The following is a 20,347-nucleotide window of genomic DNA, read 5'->3' as shown; positions in this document are numbered from 1 at the left end:
ACAATGTGGGTCTTACAAATGTGCGTTTTTAATACAAAAAATTACAAGGGGTAAATCGGGCTCCATACTTAACAATCTCCCACTTGGAGACTGACTCCACACCAAACCTGTGAGACTGCTTTCCATCCTGCCTTCTTATTCTTCAATGCCGATTGAAGGTGAGCAAAAGCTAAACTTCTCCTTGTTGAACACCTTTGTTAAAAGTCCGCAGGATTCTCACTTGTATGCATCTTTCCTAGCTTTAGTTGTCCTTCTTCCAAAAGAGTGCATATGAAGTGATATCTCACCTCAATGTGCTTTGTCCCTTGAATAAAAGGTTGAATTCTTCACAAGGTGGATAGCGCTTTGGCTCGAGACCTGGCCGTGGTTTCCGGCGAGTGGTTTTTCTTCACGCACGATGGCTTCTCCTCATAATGGGGGCTTTACAAATGTGCGTTTTAAATACAAAAAATTACAAGGGGTAAATCAGGCTCCATACTTAACAATCAACCATGTAAGCGCATTGTCCTTTAAGAAAGTGGCAGCTTTCTTGACCTTAGAGGCCTCTGTGAAATTCCCTCTTGCATAAGCTGTATCAAATTGCTCGAGGAAAGTGAGAGCCTTTCTCTTATCCTCGAAGCCATTGAAAGTGTTGAACTTTACAGCTGCACCACCTTCTTTGTAAGATTTCTGCTTTTCCAATGTCCCCAAGTTGTTATAAGGAATGGTCTGCAACATGGGCACTGTAGTGGGCATCAACGGCACATCTTGGCCATTAACATTTTGCATCAGAGGTGCCATGTCTGGCTACTGTCCAGAAAATCTAGCCATGCCAAAATGACCCTGTGGCATCCCAAACTCGTCTTGGTTGCACTGAAAACCTTGCTGCATGCCGATGCTACCATACATGGGGTTTGGCATCATGCCTTGCATACCCCCAAACACTGTTCCTGGCATGTATGGCTGACTTTCAGGCGCATAACCAACCATACTTTGGAACACAGATCCACCTCCAAAATACCCAGGATGTACCGTGGGTGGTGGAAAAACTGGGTGCATAGCCTGGTATCCTGAAACAGGCCCGAGGGGCGGTAGGCATTGGCTTTCACCCGAAATTCTTTACTTCACACACACACACACACAGAGAACGAGCGAAGGAAACCTACGACAAGAATTAACACTTAAGCGCACACACGGCTCGGACGCTAGAATGCTCCGGCATACGCCGACAACCTATAGGCCCCAAAATTGGCACCCCTTTCAGTATTTCTTTATATATTAACAGGGGGAATAAAACCTGTGATTGCCTACAAGCTGTCCCGCATAATCCAAGCTGAAATCCACCTGTTCTGGCCCGATATCGGCAACATAATTGTACTAGGACACTTCACAGACACTATCCCCACACAATAGATGACTTTCCCGACACATACGGACACTTTGCAAAACCTAGCGAAAATCTGCAGCACGCTGAATTCTCTGTTTTCTACCCAAGAAAATGCGCCAAATCACCTCTACAGCGGTCCCCTCGCGTCCCCGGACCTCCTGGGGGTATTAGGGACCGTTTAGGCCCAAAACCCTAAACCTGCAAAAATACACAGCAGGCTGTAATTCCCTGTTTTGGGCTCCGTTTCGCATGCCGGTCGCATCCGTAGCAAGTCCTCGAGCTCCCGCATCCGTAGGGCTACTTGCCCTTTGAATCGGACGAGATTTTCCACATGAAACCTCTCCAAATTCACCTGTACCTGTGGGGGATTAACAACTAGCTAATCCAGTACCTGTGCAAGAGGCTCTTGCCTCGGCAATCGCGCATAAACCCACACAACTCTACATCAGTCAAACGAAGAGCCCTCTTGTGGGGCATCACATAACTGCACGTAGGGGAGAGAGAGAGCAGTGTGTAGTGTGCAGGTTATCACTCCTAGCACCGCACTGTACATTGAGTGGAAAGCAAGCATTCCATAGCTCTTAACCTGTGTGACAGTATGAAAAATGCGGCCTCCCAGCTTTAATATTCAGCGCTACCTCTTCATTGCATAAGGAAGTACACTGAAATGCACCACTTGGCACAATTACAAGCAATTTCCCGTTTCCGAGTTGTCACCTAAAAATCTCCCGACTGGTTGCCCACTTGACTTTGCAACAGAGTTCTAAAATGTTCCCCTTGTCATTCCCAAGGTAATGACACGAACACATTTCATGGCCCAAAATAGCAGTTCCCCAATTTTTAGGAAATGCTTCCGTTGAGCTCCCACTGGTCGTCTGACCATCTATCCTCATTGAGACCGCATCCAAAAGTGCAATTTGACCCAATTGTCAGATACTTTCTGTTGGTAATCCCACCTTGACTTTATGCCTTTATTGAGTTCACTTTCTAGTATCCACTAACTAGCTAAGTGCGACGAGCGGACCTACATAATCTTGATTGAGCCTAGACACCCTCTTACTATACGAACTCGAGTGCCGACCAACTTCCTGTCTGCGGGTGAAATTACCGTTCACAATGGCCATACAATGTCCGACCATTTGCAACTTCAAAAAGAGGGTCTCAAAAATAAAACAAAAATCATTGGAAAGAAACCAACAACTAACATTAGCAATTGCCACGTCCTCGTGACATACCCCCTCTTGAAATCACAAACGTCCTCGATTGCATACCATTAATACACGCCACTGATGATCTTGTGTTGTTAGCATTCTTTTATCATCCATGTATCCGCAAGAAAGGTCGTAACACAGATACAAATAACTTAATGAAACCTTCATACTTTTGTCATTTCCATATATTGCACTGAATTCATATGTACATTTGATGTGCTAGCCCTATCATTAGCCCTCCTTTGTACACGTTTGGTTGGGGCATAAGTAGGTTGTAACCCAAAGGCTTCAAGGTAAAGCTGCGATACATTTGGTGACTCTAAAAGTTCATGCTCTTCCATCCACTTTGCATCCATAGACGGATAGTTCTTCAACTTCACCAAATAGCATCTTGCAACCTGTCCTTTAACTTTTCTGTCCTTATGTGCCAAAACTTGCTTAGGTACCAGGATCTCATCAAGTTCCTCAACTTCTGGCTGATCCTCATCTGGCATATCTTCTGGCACATCACCCACGAAGCGTCCTAGAAGTGGCTCCTTGGATGAGATTCGACAGTGGCGCCCCATCACCATCCTCAACTCAGCCTACAAAATTCTTGCCAAGGCTCTGAGTTTGAGGATTCAGCCACTTTTGGAGAGCCTTATACATGGGACTCAGACAGGTCTTGTCAAGGAACGCAGCATCCTTGACAACATCTTCACTTTCTGGGAGGCTTCTGCCCTGGCACGTCTCCGTGGGGAGGACCTTGTGATTCTTCTTCTCGATTTTGAGAAGGCATACGACAGAGTTGACTGGGACTTTCTAGAGGGCACGCTTCGCAGGATGGGCTTTTCAGATGCTTGGATTAGAGGGGTGTCAGCTTTGTACAGACAGGCTCACACTCAGGTGCTTTTGGCAGGAGGTAGAGGTGAGCGCTTCATGCTCACACGATCGGTCAGACAGGGTTGTCCTCTTGCCCCCTTTCTCTTTCTGTTCTATGCGGAGGCGATGAGCAGATTTTTGGTGTCACAGCAGGTTGGTTTGAGGGGCTTAGCACTCCCGATACGGGGAGATGAGCTTCTGGACGGTGAGTTTGCCGACGACTCAGCCTTGTACTTAGAGGGCCAGGAGGCCAATTTACACAGGTGTGGGCAGGCTCTTGAGACCTTCTGCTGTGCATTGGGCGCATTGATCAACTGGAGCAAGACAGTGGCTTTCTCGGTTGGCAGTGCTCCTGTGCCAGAGTGGATGCCAGGAGAGGGTTTCAGGTGGATTCCCCCAGGGACTGCAGTTCGATACTTGGGTTGTCAGGTTGGTTTGGATTTGTCCCCCGAGCAGCAGATTGCTCCTCTTCTCCTGTCCATCAGGAGAAAGCTGTTACACTAGAGTTCAGCACGACTTTCGCTGGCTGGTAGAGTAGTAGTTGCCAACCAGGTGTTGTTGGCAACTATGTGGTACATCACTTCTTGCTGGATCTTCTCGAGTTCTTGTATCAGCCAGGTAGAGAGGCTGATCAGGAACTTCCTTTGGTCAGGTCGCGACACTCAGGTTGCCCGAGCCAAGGTGGCTTGGTCGGTCATCACACTTCCTTGTTCTCAGGGAGGGCTTGGGATCATTGATCCAGCACAGCAGAGCAAAGCCCTTCTTGGGAAGTTCGTCGTCAGAGGACTTCTTCCAGGCGAGGAGCCCTGGAAAGAGTTCTTGCTGCAGAGGCTTCGTGCCAGGGTGCCTCAGTCGGGAGGCCCTTGGCAACCTTCGACCAGATGGATCTTTACAGAGTTACGCCGAGTTGGTTTGAGCAAGAGACTGGAGGACCGATTCGCTGTGAGTTTGCTTCGCTCTTGGGAGCTCTTACGGCGTGGCCTAGAGCAGAGACAATCGACATGCACGGAGGAGCGCCTACGACAGCCCCTCGTCTGGAACCCCATGGTTAGCACTCAGAGAGGCCACTTGGTTGGGAGTAGGCCTCATGTTTCATGGGGTCCCATGGCAGCAGGTCCAGCGCGCTCTCTAGGTGACTGGCTAGAGTTCACAGGTTTGTCAGAGGAGGTGCAGGGTGTCCAGCTACAAGGCATGAGAGGGGTTCAGAGCATGTGTCAGGACATCTCAGAGTCAGTTCCAGCTGAGTGGCTCACGCCTCTCGAGCCAGTAGCACCCCGATGGATGGGAGCCTTCACACGACTGGAGGTTCTCATCTCAGTCAGGGCTTGTTCAGAGACTATCCCAGCCCTGTTCTTTGAGCTTCAAGGTGGGGGACGTTTACAGCAAGTTACACTAGAGGCCCCGCAGGTAGCAGAGTGTTGTTTCCAGAGGATCCGAGTTGTGGGCATCTGTGGGAGGACTTGCGTCATAGACCCTGACCCAACAGCTCTCGAGACAGGACACTGGAGGCTATGGGCTTGGGAGTGTTGTCCACTGGCACGAGTACAGTGGGATCCTGGTGAGTGGCTATGGAGGGACCCCTTCTCTTCTGCAGACCGCCCAGGAGTCCCTTTCTTCCAGTACACTGTTCGGCTTGGACGTCATATACTTGCAACGCAGAGAGAGGCCCGCCCCGCTGCAGCACGTCATTGGCAGGAGGAGGGTCTCACAGTTGAGTTCTTGGCAGCTTTTTGGCAGAGACTGTGGGACTCCAGACAGCCGAGGCGCGTCACTTTGTTCCAGTGGTTGGTTGCACACAGAGCCACAGCAGTAGGGAGCTGGCTTGTGCATAGTGGTCTCTCGGCCGCATGTACAGCCTGTGACCAGTTGGTGAAGAGTCAGCGACACTGTCTTTGGGACTGTCCTTCGGCCCAGCAGGTGTGGCTAGGAGTTCTTCGGTTGATGCCTGCCCTCTCCGCGGCTCGACAGTACACTTGGGGGGCAACGGCTTGGTCCACCCTCACGGGCCCGGCACTACAGTTTGAGCTATCTTCCACCAGCAGGATGATAGTGATATAGGGGGCGTGACCTGCACTCCAGCCTGCTACAGACCTTACTCCACAGGAGTGGTGCAATGAGCGAGAGGAGTGTTGGGAGCTCATCAGCGGCCTAGCTCTTTGGTTCATCTGGCGGGCCCGTTGTTTCCGCATCTTTGAGGCTCGCCCTGTGCCACTAGCAGAGACTGTTCGTGACTTTTGGCTAGAGCTGATCCATACTCTCAGAGGACAGCTTGAGGGACTACACGGCAGCTCCGACCGCATGCGGGAGCGCCGCGAGGCTTTCCTTCGACTCTGGCGCCCTGGGCCTTTCTACACCTTGGTCCAGGGGGTGCTCAGATGGCACTACTGTCCACCTGTGTGGCTCTTCCCTCCTCCCATTTCTTGATTTAGCCCCATTGTATATATGCTGTTTTTTCATTGGGAGAGTCTCCCCATCATGCGTGTTGTAGCCCTCTCTTGCAGAGGTGGATGTAGCCCTATGGGCAGTTTTCATTAACTAATAGAAGGATCTTTTTCTTGGGGGGGGGGGGGGGGGGGGGGGGGGGGGGGGGGGAAAGTTCCTGATAAACCTTCTATAGTAGGAACACAATCCCAAGAAGCTTCTGACATCGTGCACAGTCTTCAAGTCTGGCCATGTCTTAATAGCTTTGACCTTTGCGGGATCCATTCTGACACCATCCTTTGAGACTATGTGGCCAAGAAAGTGGATCTCTTCCAAAAAGAATTCACTTTTCTTAGGGTTGACAAGTAGCCTGTGACTGCGCAACTCTTCGAACACAATGGTTAGGTGACGCCTATGCTCCTCTTCATTCTTCGAATAGACTATCATGTCATCGAAGAACTCCCAACGACCTGTTGATGCGAGCGGAAAATCCAGTCCATCATTCTGTTGAACGTGGAAGGAGCATTTGTTAGACCAAACGGCATCACTAGAAACTCATAAAGACCAAATGTCGTTCTAAACGCAGTCTTGTGCTGGCCTTATACGAATCTGATGGTATCCACTCTTAAGGTCTATCCTACTAAAAATTGTAGCACCCTCTAAACGATCGAGAATATCATCAATTCTAAGAATAGGAAACCTATTCTTGATGGTATTCTTATTCAACGCACAGTAATCAATACACATGCGCCATGAGCCATCCTTTTTTTGCACTAGGAGCAGTGGGGAGCAAAAGGGTGAAGAACTAGGCTGAATTAGCCCCTTCTCTAATAACTCCTCAACCTGGCCCATAATCGCTTTCTGCTGCGCCGCACTAACCTTGTAGGGAGGTCTATTTGGTGGGCTACACCTTGGCACCAAATCTCTCTAGCGGCAATGAATCAAAAAAACAATCACTAAACTTTTGCAAAAATGCTGACCTTTCTTTATCTAGCACAGATAAATTTGACTGACCATTATCTGAGACATCACGTGCAAAAATCAAGTACACAGAAAGACGATTCTTTATTACAGAAGTGATAACACAAGCAGATACAATAGGGACAGACTCCCCTTTGAGCTTTACATCCAAAACATGAGGTTTACCCCTATGCTGAAGGGTGATCGTCTTGCCGAAGGCATCTAGCCACGCCATGCACTCTGAACATCCACGGAATTCCAAGTAGCGCATCGCACCCTTCCAATGGCATGATATAAAATTCTTATGTGTCCACATACGACTGAATATGCAAACAACTTTCCAATAATGGGAGTAACACACTCTGAGTGGCCAAGACATGCCAACCCTGCCTCTGTTGTGTACCCCATATCTTCAGCTCTGATGCCCAGCTTCATAGCTACCTCTGGTGAGATAAAGTTTGCTTTGGCACCTGGATCGAAGAAGATGAGTGTTGTCTCATCCCTAGCTTTGCCCCATGCCCTACATAACTCACTGGCATCTGTACTGGGCCTAACACCCACCATATCTGGCACCAAACCTACCGTGGGTTTAGGCTTGTTGCCTTTCTAGTCCTCTTTATCATCCAAGTCAGCTGGTCTTTTCCTTTGTGAACAATTGGTAGCAAAGTGACCAGGCTGCTCGCATATAAAGCATTTGTTTTCAGCCATTAAGACCTTCTTTTCCTCGAGCGATTTACGCAGAAAAGGCTTCCTTTTTTGTTTCTTTGCCTGCGCTCTAGAAGTCCCGGCTGAATCCTTGTCTTTGGTGGCCTTCTCTGATCCCTGTGACTCTTCAAGAGCCGATTTCACAAAGGGCTTCTTAGCTGAATTTTTCTTTTACTGCCCTCCTTTCTCGTTGCTCAGAAACCCACTGTCCTCTCCTTTCAACAGGGGAAGACCAGTGTTAGCAACCTCCATAACCTGAGTGAGGGTAGCCACTCTGTTCTTGGTACAGTAATCGCGAAGCTGTTTATGCAGCCCACAACAGTACTTCTCTATCTTCTCTGTTAATGGCACAAATCTGTAGGAGGTCACTGAGAGTAACGCTTTACAAAACCTCCGATTGTACACTAGCAAGCTCTTGCATGTAGCCGAAGTAAGCTGGTGCCAATCTGTCATGACGTTGGCTTCAAATTCATTTGACAGCCAAGCAGATGCAAACATTTGCTTGAAGTAAACCCAAGTGGCGGGTGCCTGTCCTTGCATTAGCAGTGTCATCCACCATGTAAGCGCATTGTCCTTTAAGAAAGTGGCAGCTTTTAGAGGCCTCTGTAAAATTTCCTCTTGCATAAGCTATATCAAACTGCTGAAAGAAAGTGAGAGCCTTTGCCTTATCCTTGAAGCCACTGAAAGTGCTGAACTTTACAGCTGCACCACCTTCTTTGTAAGCTTTGGGCTTTTCCAGTGCCCCCAAATTGTCATAAGGAATGGTCTGCAACATGGGCACTGTAGTAGGCATCATTGACACATTTTGGCCATTAACATTTTGTGTCAGAGGTGCCATATCTGGCTGCTGTCCAGAAAAACCAGCCATGCCAAAATGAGCTTGTGGCACCCCAAACTGGCCCTGGTTGCACTGAAAACCTTGCTGCACGCCGATACTACCATACATGGGGTTTGGCATCAAGCCTTGCATACCCCCAAACACTGTTCCTCGCATGTACAACTCACTTCCACGTGCATAACCAGCCATACTTTGGAACACTGAAGTCTGATCCACCCCCAAAATACCCAAGATGTACCGTGGGTGGTTGAAAAATTGGGTCCCATTGCCTGGTAATCAGTTCCCTGTCCACTCAAGACAGCATGCGGGCTTTGAGAGGTGGCGGGCTGAACTGGGATAACCTGTGCAATAGGCGTCCCAACCACCTGTTCAAGGACGGGAGGAACCTATTTTGGAGCCCGAGACTCCGCAACATGCGAGTGTTCCCTATCCTGCTGAGTCGCATGAAGTACTTGGGCTTGAACTTCAACAAGCTCCGTTCGCGGTGTAAGTTGCCTATTTTGTTGTGGCACTGCTGGCGATTGCAAGAACTCCATAAACCTTGGGTTCTGCACCAGCTACGAAAACGCATTCACCGCGGCAACTAACTGAGTCCTGAACGCATCATCCTCAAGTTTCCCAATCATAAAGCCCTGTACTACTGGAGGGACATTCACATCAACAGGAGGTACAATCTGACGTGGCCGTGAGCTCTCGCCAATCTCGAAGACCATAGGAGTTTCCTGCATGTCCTTCGAAGAGGAACCCTCTTCCATAATGCCCTTCCCTTTGTCGACCATAGTGTAATCCCGCGTTCCTGTACTTTGTATCTCTACCCAAAACAACCGAGGCTCGCTCTTTCAGGAAAAAGTGATTGATGTCCCGACAACGAAACCTTGAAACCGGCCCGAGGGACGGTAGGCTTTGGCTTTCACCCAAAATTCTTTACTTCACACAGACACAGACAGAACAAGCGAAGGAAACCTGCGAGGGTTAACACTTAAGCACACACACGGCTCGGAAGCTAGAATGCTCCGAGCAGACACCGACAACCTGTAGGCCCCAAAATTGGCGCCCCTTTCGGTATTTCTTTATATATTAACAGAGGGAATAAAACCTATGATTTCCTACAAGCTGTCCCGCATAATCCAGGCTGAAATCCACCTGTTCTGGCCCGATTTCGGCAACATAATTGCACTAGGACGCTTCACAGACAGTATCCCCACGCAATAGATGACTTTCCCGCCGCATACGGACACTTTGCAAAACCTAGCGAGAATCTGCAGCACGCTGAATTCTCTGTTTTCAGCCCCGAAACTGCGCCAGATCACCTCTACAACGGTCCCCTCGCGTCCCCGGACATCCCGGGGGTATAAGGAACCGTTTAGGGCCGAAACCCTAAACCTGCAAAAATACACAGTAGACTGTAATTCCTTTTTGGGCTCCGTTTCGCGTGCTGGTCGCATCCGTAGCAAGTTCTCGAGCTCCCGCACCTGTAGAGCTACTTGCTCTTTGAATCGGACGAGATTTCTCACCTGAAACCTCTTCGAATTCACCTATAACTGTGGGGAATTAGGGAATTAGCAACTAGCTAATCCAATACATGTGCAAGAGGCTCTTGACTCGGCAATCGCGCATGAACCCACACAACTGTATATCAATCAAATGAAGAGCCCTCTTGTGGGGCATCACATAACTGCACGTAGGGGAGAGAGAGAGCAATGTGTAGTGTGCAGGTCATCACTCCTAGCACCACATTGTACATTGAGTGGAAAGCAAGCACTCATTAGCTCTTAACCTGTGACAGTATGAAAAATGAGGCCTCCCAGCTTAATATTCAACGCTACCTCTTCATTGCATAAGGAAAGTACACTGAAATGCGCCACTTGGCACAATTACAAGCAATTTCCCGTTTCGGGGTTGCCGCCTAAAAATTTCCCAACTGGTTGCCCAGTTGACTTCGCAGCAGAGTTCTAAAATGTTCCCCTTGTCATTCCGGAGGTAATGACGCGAACACGTTTCATGGCCCAAAAATGGCAGTTCCCTAATCTTTAGGAGATGCTTCCGTTGGGCTCCCGCTGGTCGTCTAACCATCTATCCTCATTGGGACTGCATCCAAAAGTGCAATGTGGCCCAACTGTCCGATACTTTCTATTGGTGATCCCACCTTGACTTTATGCCTTTATTGAGTTCACTTCCTAGTATCCACCAACTTGCTAAGTGCGACGGGGAACCTACATGATCTTGACTGAACCTAGACATCCTCTTACTATACGAATTCCAGTGCCTACCAACTTCCCGTCTACGGGTGAAACTACCGTTCACATTGGCCATACAATGTTCGACCATTTGCAACTTCAAAAAGAGGGTCTCAAAATTAAAACAAAAATCATTGGAAAGAAACCAACAACTAAGGTTAGCAATTGCCACGTCCTCGTGACATAGTTAACAGTTGCCACATCCTCGTGACATATCCAGTTCCCCGTCCATTCAAGACAGCATGTGGGCTCTGAAAGGTGGCGGGTTGAACTAGAATAACGTGTGGAATAGACGTTCTAGCCACCGATTCAAGGACGGGAAGAACCTGTTTTGGAGTCCCTGACTCCGCAACATGCGAGTGTTCCCTATCCTGCTAAGTCGCATGAAGTACTTGGGCTTGATCCTCAACAAGCTCTATTCACGGTGTGGGTTGCTTATTTTGCTGTTGCACTAGTGACGCTTGCAAGAACTCCATAAACCTTGGGTTTCGCACCAGTTGTGAAAACACATTCACCGCGGCAACTAGCTGAGTCCTGAACGCATCATCCTCAAGTTGCCCAGTCATAAAGCCATGTACTGGAGGGACATTCACATCAACAAGAGGTACAGACGGGCGTGGCCGTGAGCTCTCGCCAATCTCGAACACCATAGCAATTTCTTGTCTATCCTTCGAAGAGGAACCCTCTTCCATAATGCCCTTCCCTTTATCAGCCATAGTGTAATCCCACTGTACTGTGTGTCTTTACCCAAAACAACCGAGGCTCACTTCTTGAGGAAAAGGTGATTGATGTCCCATGGAACCTTGAAACCGGCCCGTGAGGCGGTAGACTTTGGCTTTCACCCAAAAATTCTTTACTTTAGACACACACACAGAGAACGTGCAAAGGAAACCTACGATGGGAATTAACACTTAAGCACACACAGCTCGGAAGCTAGAATGCTCCACGCAAAATACTTTGAGAGGGTAAATTACAAAGTAGAGTCTTGGGAATTCTTTACCTGTATCCAGCTAGATACCTCCTATTTTGGCCAAATTTCGACAACATAACAACCCCAAAACTTGCTCGAAACCAATTCCCCTGCTGGAACTCACTTCCACTGGCATAAACCCTTTGATTCCTGCCCAAAAACTGTAAATTCAGCACGTTGTATTTACGCCTTGTTTTCAATCCTAAACAATCCTTGAACTGTCCTCTGTCAGTGGGGCACTGTTCCCAATGGTTCTGGCATCCGTATGGCTGAAAAACAGTCAAATTACAGCGCATACACAACGCTGGAAACGCACCTGTTTGGTGAGGTTATGACCCTCACCGGTGCCTGCTTTTGGAGTAGCAGTTAGCTACTCCTGTTCCTGCTCAAGGAGGCTCTTGCCTCAGCACAAAAGCATGAAACCACACAGGTGTACATTAGTCAAATAAAGAGCCCTCTTGTGGGGCATCACATAACTGCACGTAGGGGAGAGAGAGAGCAGTGTGTAGTGTGCGGGTCATCACTCCTAGCACCACGCTGTACATAGAGTGGAAAGAAAGCACTCCATAGCTCTTAACCTGTGACAAAAGCTGAAAAATAGGCCCTCCCAGCTACAAATTCAGCGCCACTTCTTCATGCAAGAGGAAAGTGCGTAGAAATGTGGCACTTGGCGCAATTACAAGCATTTTTCCGTTTCGGGATTGTCGCCTAAAAATCTCCCGACTGGTTGCCCAGTTGACTTTGCGGCAGAGTTGTAAAATGTTCCCCTTGTCATTCCGAAGGTAATGATGCGAACACATTTCACGGCCCAAAATAGCAATTCCCTAATTTTTAGGAGATGCTTCCGTTGGGCTCCCACTGGTCTTCTGACCATCTATCCTCATTGGGACCGTATCCAAAAGTGCAATGTGGCCCGACTGTCGGATACTTTCTGTTGGTGATCCCACCTTGGCTTTATGCCGACGGGGGACCTACATAATCTTGAACTGAGCCTAGACATCCTCTTACTATACGAATTCCACTGCCGACCCACTTCCCGTCTGCGGTGAAACTACTGTTCACATTGGCCATACAATGTCCGACCATTTGCAACTTCAAAAAGAGGGTCTTAAAAATAAAACAAAAATCATTGGAAAGAAACCAACAACTAACGTTAGCAGTTGCCACGTCCTCGTGACGTAGTTAACAGTTGCCACGTCCTCGTGACACAGTGCTTTGCTCTATGCAAATGCTTCTCACTCCTTACTTGTGTATCTTGATTTCCCGACTTCTTCTGGTCGATCACATGGTCTCGCGCTTCCATCTGGCAAGCATTTTGTTGGTCGGGCCTATGCGGATGAGTCTTTGTTTATGCCTCGCAATCACTATGATGATGTGAAACTCATTATGCAGACCCTTCACTTGTTTGAATTGGCGGCAAGCCTCAAAGTCAATTTTCGCAAATCCAAGTTATTGTCTTTGAAGAAGTGTGATTGGCATAAGCTATTATGGCCGAGGGAGACTGTTCCTCCGCATGTCATAGTTCGCCACATGGGTTATCCGCTGGCTTGGGATGTATCAACTGCTCATAAATTGGATTAGGTGCTTCAACGTCTGCATTCTAAGTTGCACTATTGGAAATTGTCCACTTGGCCACTACATGTGCGCCTCAGGATTGTCCAATGCATTCTCATGGCCTATGTGCAATTTTTCTTACCTTTGTTATCTTGCTTTCGATTGCGCTTGCAGTCCCTCATGTCTACTTTTTTGGAGCACTTCTAGCATACTTCAGTTCACAAAAAAGGTCTCCGACTTTTGTCTTTGGACAAGTTGTGTTCTCCCAAGCGCCTTGGCGGATTGAATATTTTGGATTTGCGCACTCATGTTCTAGCTCGGAAAGCTATGTTGTTACCAATCTTGGTGCAACAACAGCAACCCTAGACACTTATGGTGTCGCATATGTGTGAGCATATTGTTACGCCATCCTTTGGTCATTGGCAGCCAAAATATTGGGAGGTTATTTTTGGGCGGGTTGGACACATTCCAGGATGCCCCTTTACTTCTTCTCTCATTGTGGACTGGAAGGTTGTCACCTCGCATATACAATGGCATGGTCACCAACACCTTCTTGGCAATTCCCTTCGATCGGAGAGCTTGCATTGGAGCAAGGCTTTCTCCTCGACTTTAGCTCAGCGGTCTCCTCGTCAGGCCTATTTTATGTCGCGGAAAGGAATATACCAAGTGCTACAGGTGGTAGATGATATTGGACATGTTCTTTCATTTCCTGATGTGGCGTCTCGCTTTAGCTCGGGGCATTACTCTTCTCTCTCGCAGGACATTCAGAGGATGCTTGCTGATTTTTCCCCCGTTCCTCCTTTGAATGTGAATTCACGTTTTTCTGATTGGAAGCTTGCTGACTTGAGGCTGGATTGCATTTCTGCTGCCAATGTTTATGCTCAATTGCAATATAATGTATGGATTGTGCGGCATGGTAGTCAGTTGTGGTCCCTCTTCAAAGCAGCCTTATGATGGAAGCAAACCTTGGCTGGTATCTGGCAAAATCATCTACCTCTGAAGGAACATATTTTCTTGTGGCGCTGCTTGGTTGGAGTTTTACCTGTTGGCAACTTGTTGCGTGCTCAGTATATTGCGTCTTCTCATTGTCTCAGATGTCATGATGCTAAGGAGACTGTGCCGCACTTACTGTGGGGCTGTCGCTGCTCCCGATCCTTCATTTAGTTGCGTTTTCCCTCCGCCACACAAGTGTCGGGTGCTCTTTGGTTGCGTCTTCCCTCCGCCACTTTCCATAGGTGGTTTTTGGCTTTTTGAGGAGCTTCGGTCTCTGCAGTCTCAATTTACAGTCTTTTTTGGCTGGGTCAGATTTTGGGTTCTGTGGACCATCTGGCATCACCGCAACTCCTTGATGTTTCAAGGCATTGCTGTTGACCGGTTCCCCTACTTCAAATTTTTGTTGGGTCAGGTGTTGCATTTTGCTTATGATGTTGGGGACATCACTCTTGATGCCTATAGAATTTACTTTGACTATTTCTAGCCCTTGGAACCTTATGTTGCTCCACTTTTTGTAACTTTCCTGCTTGGTGGGGTTTTCCTTGCTTTGAGGTTTCCCACTTGTAATTTAAATCAACAAGATTTACTAATAAAAATAAAAATAAAATGTGTGTGTGTGTGTGTGTGTACAAGCTATGGTTGATGCTCTATGTCGACATGTTGCCACTCTTGCCTTTGGTCATTGGCAGACTTCCCTTTGGGAGACTGTGTTTGGCAAGATGGTCGGTAATATTCCTGGTTGCTTAATCACCTCTGGCTTGCTCTCCGCTTGGAAAGTTGTTACGGATCATCTCTCTTGGCATGGCAAGCAGCAAACAGATGGGAATTCGTTGCGTTTGGAAAGCATTTATTGGAGCAAGGCGTTTTCTTTTACCCTGGTTGATCAGTCGCCTCGTCAAGCCTACTTTGCCTACTTTGTCTCTGGTCGTGGCATACGCACGGTTGATGATGTGGTGGATTCATCTGGGAATTTTCTTACCTTTTCTCAAGCAACAGCACGCTTTGGGTTAGGCCTACATTACCGTCAAATTTGGAGCTTGCTTCGGCATATGCTGGATGTTTTTCTCCCTATTCCGCCGCTAGCCGGTGGATGCCGTATGCAGGATTAAAATTTATGGGACTCTTCTTTGGATGCGATTTTTGCTCGCCATATCTATGCTTCTTTCATGCAAGACTCTTGGCTGGCTAATCATTGTAATGCGCTCTAGGATTTACACCAATCCGATCAATGGTGGGGGCAAGCTCTTACTGCAATCTGGAAGTCTCGCTTGCCACTTAAGGAGCGTTTGTTTCTTTGGCAGTGTTTGTTGGGAGTTCTTCCAGTTGGAGCACTCCTTGCGGCGTGCCGCATTAGCTCCTCTTGTTGCGTCGGTTGCTCCGCTGCTGATGAGACTGTCAGACATCTGCTTTGGGAGTGTCGTTGCACAAGGGCTTTCCTTCGTCGCGTTTCTACTTGTATGCACCTTCAATTTCCCTCAGCAGCCTTCCACAAACAATTCTGGCTTTTTGGCATTCTTCCGCATTCCCACAAGCAATTTGCCATTTTCTTCGCATGGGTCAAATTTTGGTCGCTATGGTCCCTATGGCACCTTCGCAATCTCCGCATGTTTCACCAGCATGATGCAGATCCTTTTCCATCGTTCAAGTTTTCGTTGAGGCAATCGTTACATTTTGCCTTTGACATTGGGGACTTATCCCTAGAAACCTTGTAGCTCTTCTATGTTTGTTTTTAGTGCTTTTGTATCGCAAAGCACTTCAATGTTCTTCCCTTTGTATATGATCTTTTTGGTGGGTTTTCCTCGCCTTGAGGTTTCCCACAGGTAAATTAATCAAAAATAGATTTACAAAAAAAAAAAAGTGTGTATACAAGCATATATTGTATGTATGTGAACAAACACACTAAAAAACCTATGTATATTGCATATACATGCATCACTAAGATATATATATGTTTTCATACGTGAAATTCATTTATTTTATTTTTTACAAACAAATAATCACTAATTTCATTATCTACTTGCTTATCTAGAAATTTAAAAAATAGCACTACCATTCATTTCTTTTGTGAACCAATTTTTCATGACATACAAACGTTTTTCATCTGTTTATACATACCTCAATAATTAGGCATTCACCTCTTGATGCGATGCAAGGCAACTGGGACAAAAGAACTTACTTTTTTGCTTTTGAGCAAAGCTCAAGTGCGAACCCTTCAGGCCCTACAAAGTCCAGAAGGTAGAATACATCGAAAGATTCCTGATCAAGATCCTTAATCCTGTATTAAAACCGGAAAAAAAAACTCACGTCAATGCACCTTACCTGTTTTCTACATTGAAGAGATTGGAAGCAGTTAAGTGTCGATGCACAATTTAAAAATTAGTCTTTCACCATTGCGATGACTTAGCATGCCCAAACAAAGAATTTCCAGCAAAACGCAAGTATAGAATAAGCAAATATGAGTTGATCTTGTGAAGACACGGTTATTTGGCCTTAGATCCTTTCATTAGTCGAAAACATAAGGTAGAAATCGCCCCATGAAAGCTCCATCTGCTGTGTTAAAGGAAGAGAATAATTGTCTTAAATTCCATGACATGTCCATACGTAGTGGAAAAGGCCACCATCAATAGCATCAAGTCCCTGGCAAAATGCATTATGGCAATGCACTAAGAATCATAAGTCAACTCATCGATGCCCTTTATGAGAAAGTCAAATTTCTGGTGCCGTCTATCAGTGCAAAGAAGCCAAAAGAAATTCAATCATTAACAATGGTCCCTCATTGCCCCTGTTTGGAAGAGCCTCAAAACTTGAAAGAGAGTCCCTACCAGTTAAAAAGTTAAGAGGTGGCTTAATTGGCTTGTACTTGGCACTTGAACCAAATTGCTAGGAGCAATGCTTAGGTTCTTTGGAGTTTCAACCTACCAAAAATACTCCCATTTTCGTGTCAGATGCATGGATAATAAACGTGGCCAAGGTTAGTTTCCACATTGCGTACAAGCAGCTCTTAATTTACTGGTTACATGGTTTCAGCATAGATGGATTGTCATTGGATAAGCGAATCACTCTCTTTCAGCCCCACACAGATCAGCCAGTTCATCCCTGTTTTGTCACTGCCAGATGCCCAAAGCCCTGTATAAGCATCCTAAGACCTTCCCGAGGCTCCCCTGGTGAATCAGTGATTCCTTGCAGTTTAGGTGTGAAACCCTAAACCTGCAGAAAAATACAACAGGTTGTTATTCTCTGTTTTGGATCGTTTTGAGCGGAACGAACACGTCTACGCGTGTCCTAGGAGCTCCCGCACGCAATGGGACAATTCCCCTGTAATTTGGATGAGTTTTCACGCGAGAAAACTCTCCAAATTCACAATCTTTCGCGATGGAATTGTGCGTACCTATGGGGAATTAGCAATTAGTTAATCCAGTACCTGTTCAGAAGGCTCTTACCTTGGCAAACGTGCATAAAACCCCTAGAGTTGTACATGGTCAACTGAGAAGCTCAACTAATGGGGCATTACCATATGTGCAAAGGGGAGAGAGAGATGCGCGAGAGCAAATTGTCGGGTTACATGAGACAAGGGAGAAGGCAAGCTTTCCATTAAAGCTGTGATCACCTACACCCACTACTCACACACACACTATAGTTCACTATGACTCAAAAATCAACGTCCACTCTCATTTGGGGGGACCCTCTTGTTGAGGTGTTTTGCAGGTTGCTCTCCTACTGCCATGTGTCCAGCTTGCCCCTTTGGTTTGATTTCCTAGTACCCACTAACTTATAAAGTTGTCAGTGACTTGACGAGTGGGCCAAATTCCGTTTTGGTGCACATGAGCTTCCGTGTTCATCAGAATTCAGTGCTAACTGGCGACCAGTTGTCAGTGACTTGACGAGTGGCCCAAATTCCATTTTGGTGCACATGAGCTTCCATGTTCATCAGAATTCAGTGCTAAATGGCGACCATATCCTGACCGACCGACCTAAATTCCCGATAGAAACCCGCTCGGCCGCACACGTTTCACACTAGCCATGCAATGTCCACTTGCACCTTTTCAAGGGTTTCGAGGAAAACAAGTAAAAATAAAATAAATAAGAATAAAAATATGTACTACATATTTAAAGAAGGCAACAAGAAAAATGCACCTCCTGGTGACATACCCCACCATGCTTGCAGGTCAATAATACATGCTGATATCTCCTCATATCACATATATTCTACAATGGGAATCAAAGATATACATGCTTCCGAAAATGTAGCGTTGGATGATTAAACAATCCCACCAACTTGGCCACCACACATATATCAAGCATAGAAGTTTTCTCGTGTACTTCAAGTACAAGCTTGTCTAACCGAATTCTGTATGAAAAGAGTAGATACAATTGCATAGCTACTCCTTTGAGCATCATGAACCATATTCTCACCTCGCTCCATAGAGCTACATCAAGTCATTGTGGATTCCATCTGAAAGGCTTCAAGATACAGTTACAGTACCTGAGGTGAATCAACCATTCAGACTCTTCCATCCATTTAACATCCAACGATGGATAGAACATCACCAAATAGCATCTTGCAGCCTTTCCTCTAACCTTCCTGTCCTCATAAGTCAATATGTGTTCAAGAACAAGAATCTCATCCAATTCTTCCACTTTGGGCTTTTCCTCATCAAGCATAATCTCTAGCACATCACCAACAAAGGGCCTTAGAAGGATGATAGTCCAAATCCCATCATTGCCTGTTTGCGTTCTTGGAAGATCAAAGATAAATTCCATCGCTATGCTATCCCATGGCCTATCAGGGATCACCAATGGCTGCAACAATCCCGATTGCTTTTGCCTGTCAAAGTTGACTTTTGGCATACTAAGCATGATCTTACAAATGTGTCAACATCTTGACGTAAAGCTAGCCAATAGAAGAATCCATCAACCCCAATTCCACGATGCCTAGTATATGGTGGAGCGTGACTTTCCATCAATAGCTTTGGTCGTAACTGTTTAGTAACGCATAGCTTTCCATGCATCATGAGAAAGTCATTCTTAAGCATATAGTGTTCATGATGTTGCCCATCAATAAGCTGATCATAAATCCTTGCAAAATCTGAATCTTCAGCATATTGTGTCTTCATTTGGTCTAGTTCACAATGGTACGGAATTGACACTGCCAAAATTTGGGGCTTTCGTGACAATGCATCAGCCACACGTTCTTTTTCGCTTCCACATGCACAATCTGAAAATGGAACATTGACAAGATGTTTGCCCATCGCATGTGTTTTTCAGTACAGGCACTTAGAGTAGCTGCATACCCTCTGATTGCACAACCTGCAATAACTAGCATTTCATTCTGTACCCAGCATGAGCATTTGCCAGTGCTTGAATTAGTTCCGACCGCGCGTGGGAACCACCTCTTACTTGGCACTTATTTTATTAATAAGTGACATTTATTTACCAAATCCTAGAATCCTAAACTTGCACTGCTCGACCCAGTTTGAGTTGACTATATAAGGAGGCCTAGCGCTTCGGTAGGAGTCAGAAGAAGCAGAGACACAAGGAGGGCAAGCACCCAGCAGACCGGCAACACCCTCAGGCTCTCCAACGTTTTTCTCCAAAAGCAGAAGCCTAGCGTTTTTGCTAGCAGACATTACGTTCACAGCTTTGGGAAAAAACGCCAGCAAGATCAGCGTTTTTCAGCCCCGAAGATCATCCCTTAGCCTCGCCGTACCACCATTTTCCCGTACAAAATCCCTCACCGGAATCCACTAAGGTTATCAGTTTCAGGCAGTGTTTTCAGATTTCAACCACATCAGCGGTTTTGCATAGCCTCGTCGTTACCGTTGTCGTCGCCGGCACAATTGCAGATTTCAGCCCTAGGACAGCACTCAGTTTTCAGCCAGCCTCAACCCTAGCATTTTCATTTTCAGCCCTCAATCTTCGTTGTCGTCGTTGTCGTCAACATCGTCGTCGTCAAGTACCACAACATCTAGAAGCATTGTACCCAATGTAACAGGGAACGGGGGGAACACAACCCAAACGTTCCGAAACAGCATTCCGGACGAGTCCCATTCCCCAAACGGAGATGGGAACGGAACGCCGTTCCGGAACGGGCTGTAACCGGAACGATGTTCCGGAATGGAGGGAACGAGGCGGAACATGAGACGAAACGGTGAAACGCGGGGCGGAACGGGCAAAAGTAGACATTTGGGGGAAAAAAAGTCGGCTTTTGGGGGCAGATTTGGGGCTGTTCGG

The 20,347-nt window shown here is 46.8% G+C and overlaps 1 protein-coding gene across 1 annotated transcript in view; it reads right to left on the bottom strand.

Moving 5' to 3' along the window:
* LOC147448087 (DHHA1 domain protein) overlaps positions 1-20,347 on the bottom strand; it is a 98,556-nt gene that overhangs the window by 64,545 nt on the left and 13,664 nt on the right. Inside the window, exon 2 of the mRNA XM_086523951.1 lies at positions 16,293-16,391. Within this exon, the coding sequence (XP_086380077.1) occupies positions 16,293-16,391 (99 nt within the window). The remainder of the gene's footprint in view (positions 1-16,292; positions 16,392-20,347) is intronic.

This window comes from Adiantum capillus-veneris, chromosome 11 (genome assembly GCF_014529385.1).
Source record: "Adiantum capillus-veneris isolate H3 chromosome 11, ASM1452938v2, whole genome shotgun sequence".
Classification (NCBI taxonomy): domain Eukaryota; kingdom Viridiplantae; phylum Streptophyta; class Polypodiopsida; order Polypodiales; family Pteridaceae; genus Adiantum; species Adiantum capillus-veneris.
Note: the sequence above shows the minus strand (reverse complement) of the source record. Positions and strands in the feature narration are given on the sequence as shown.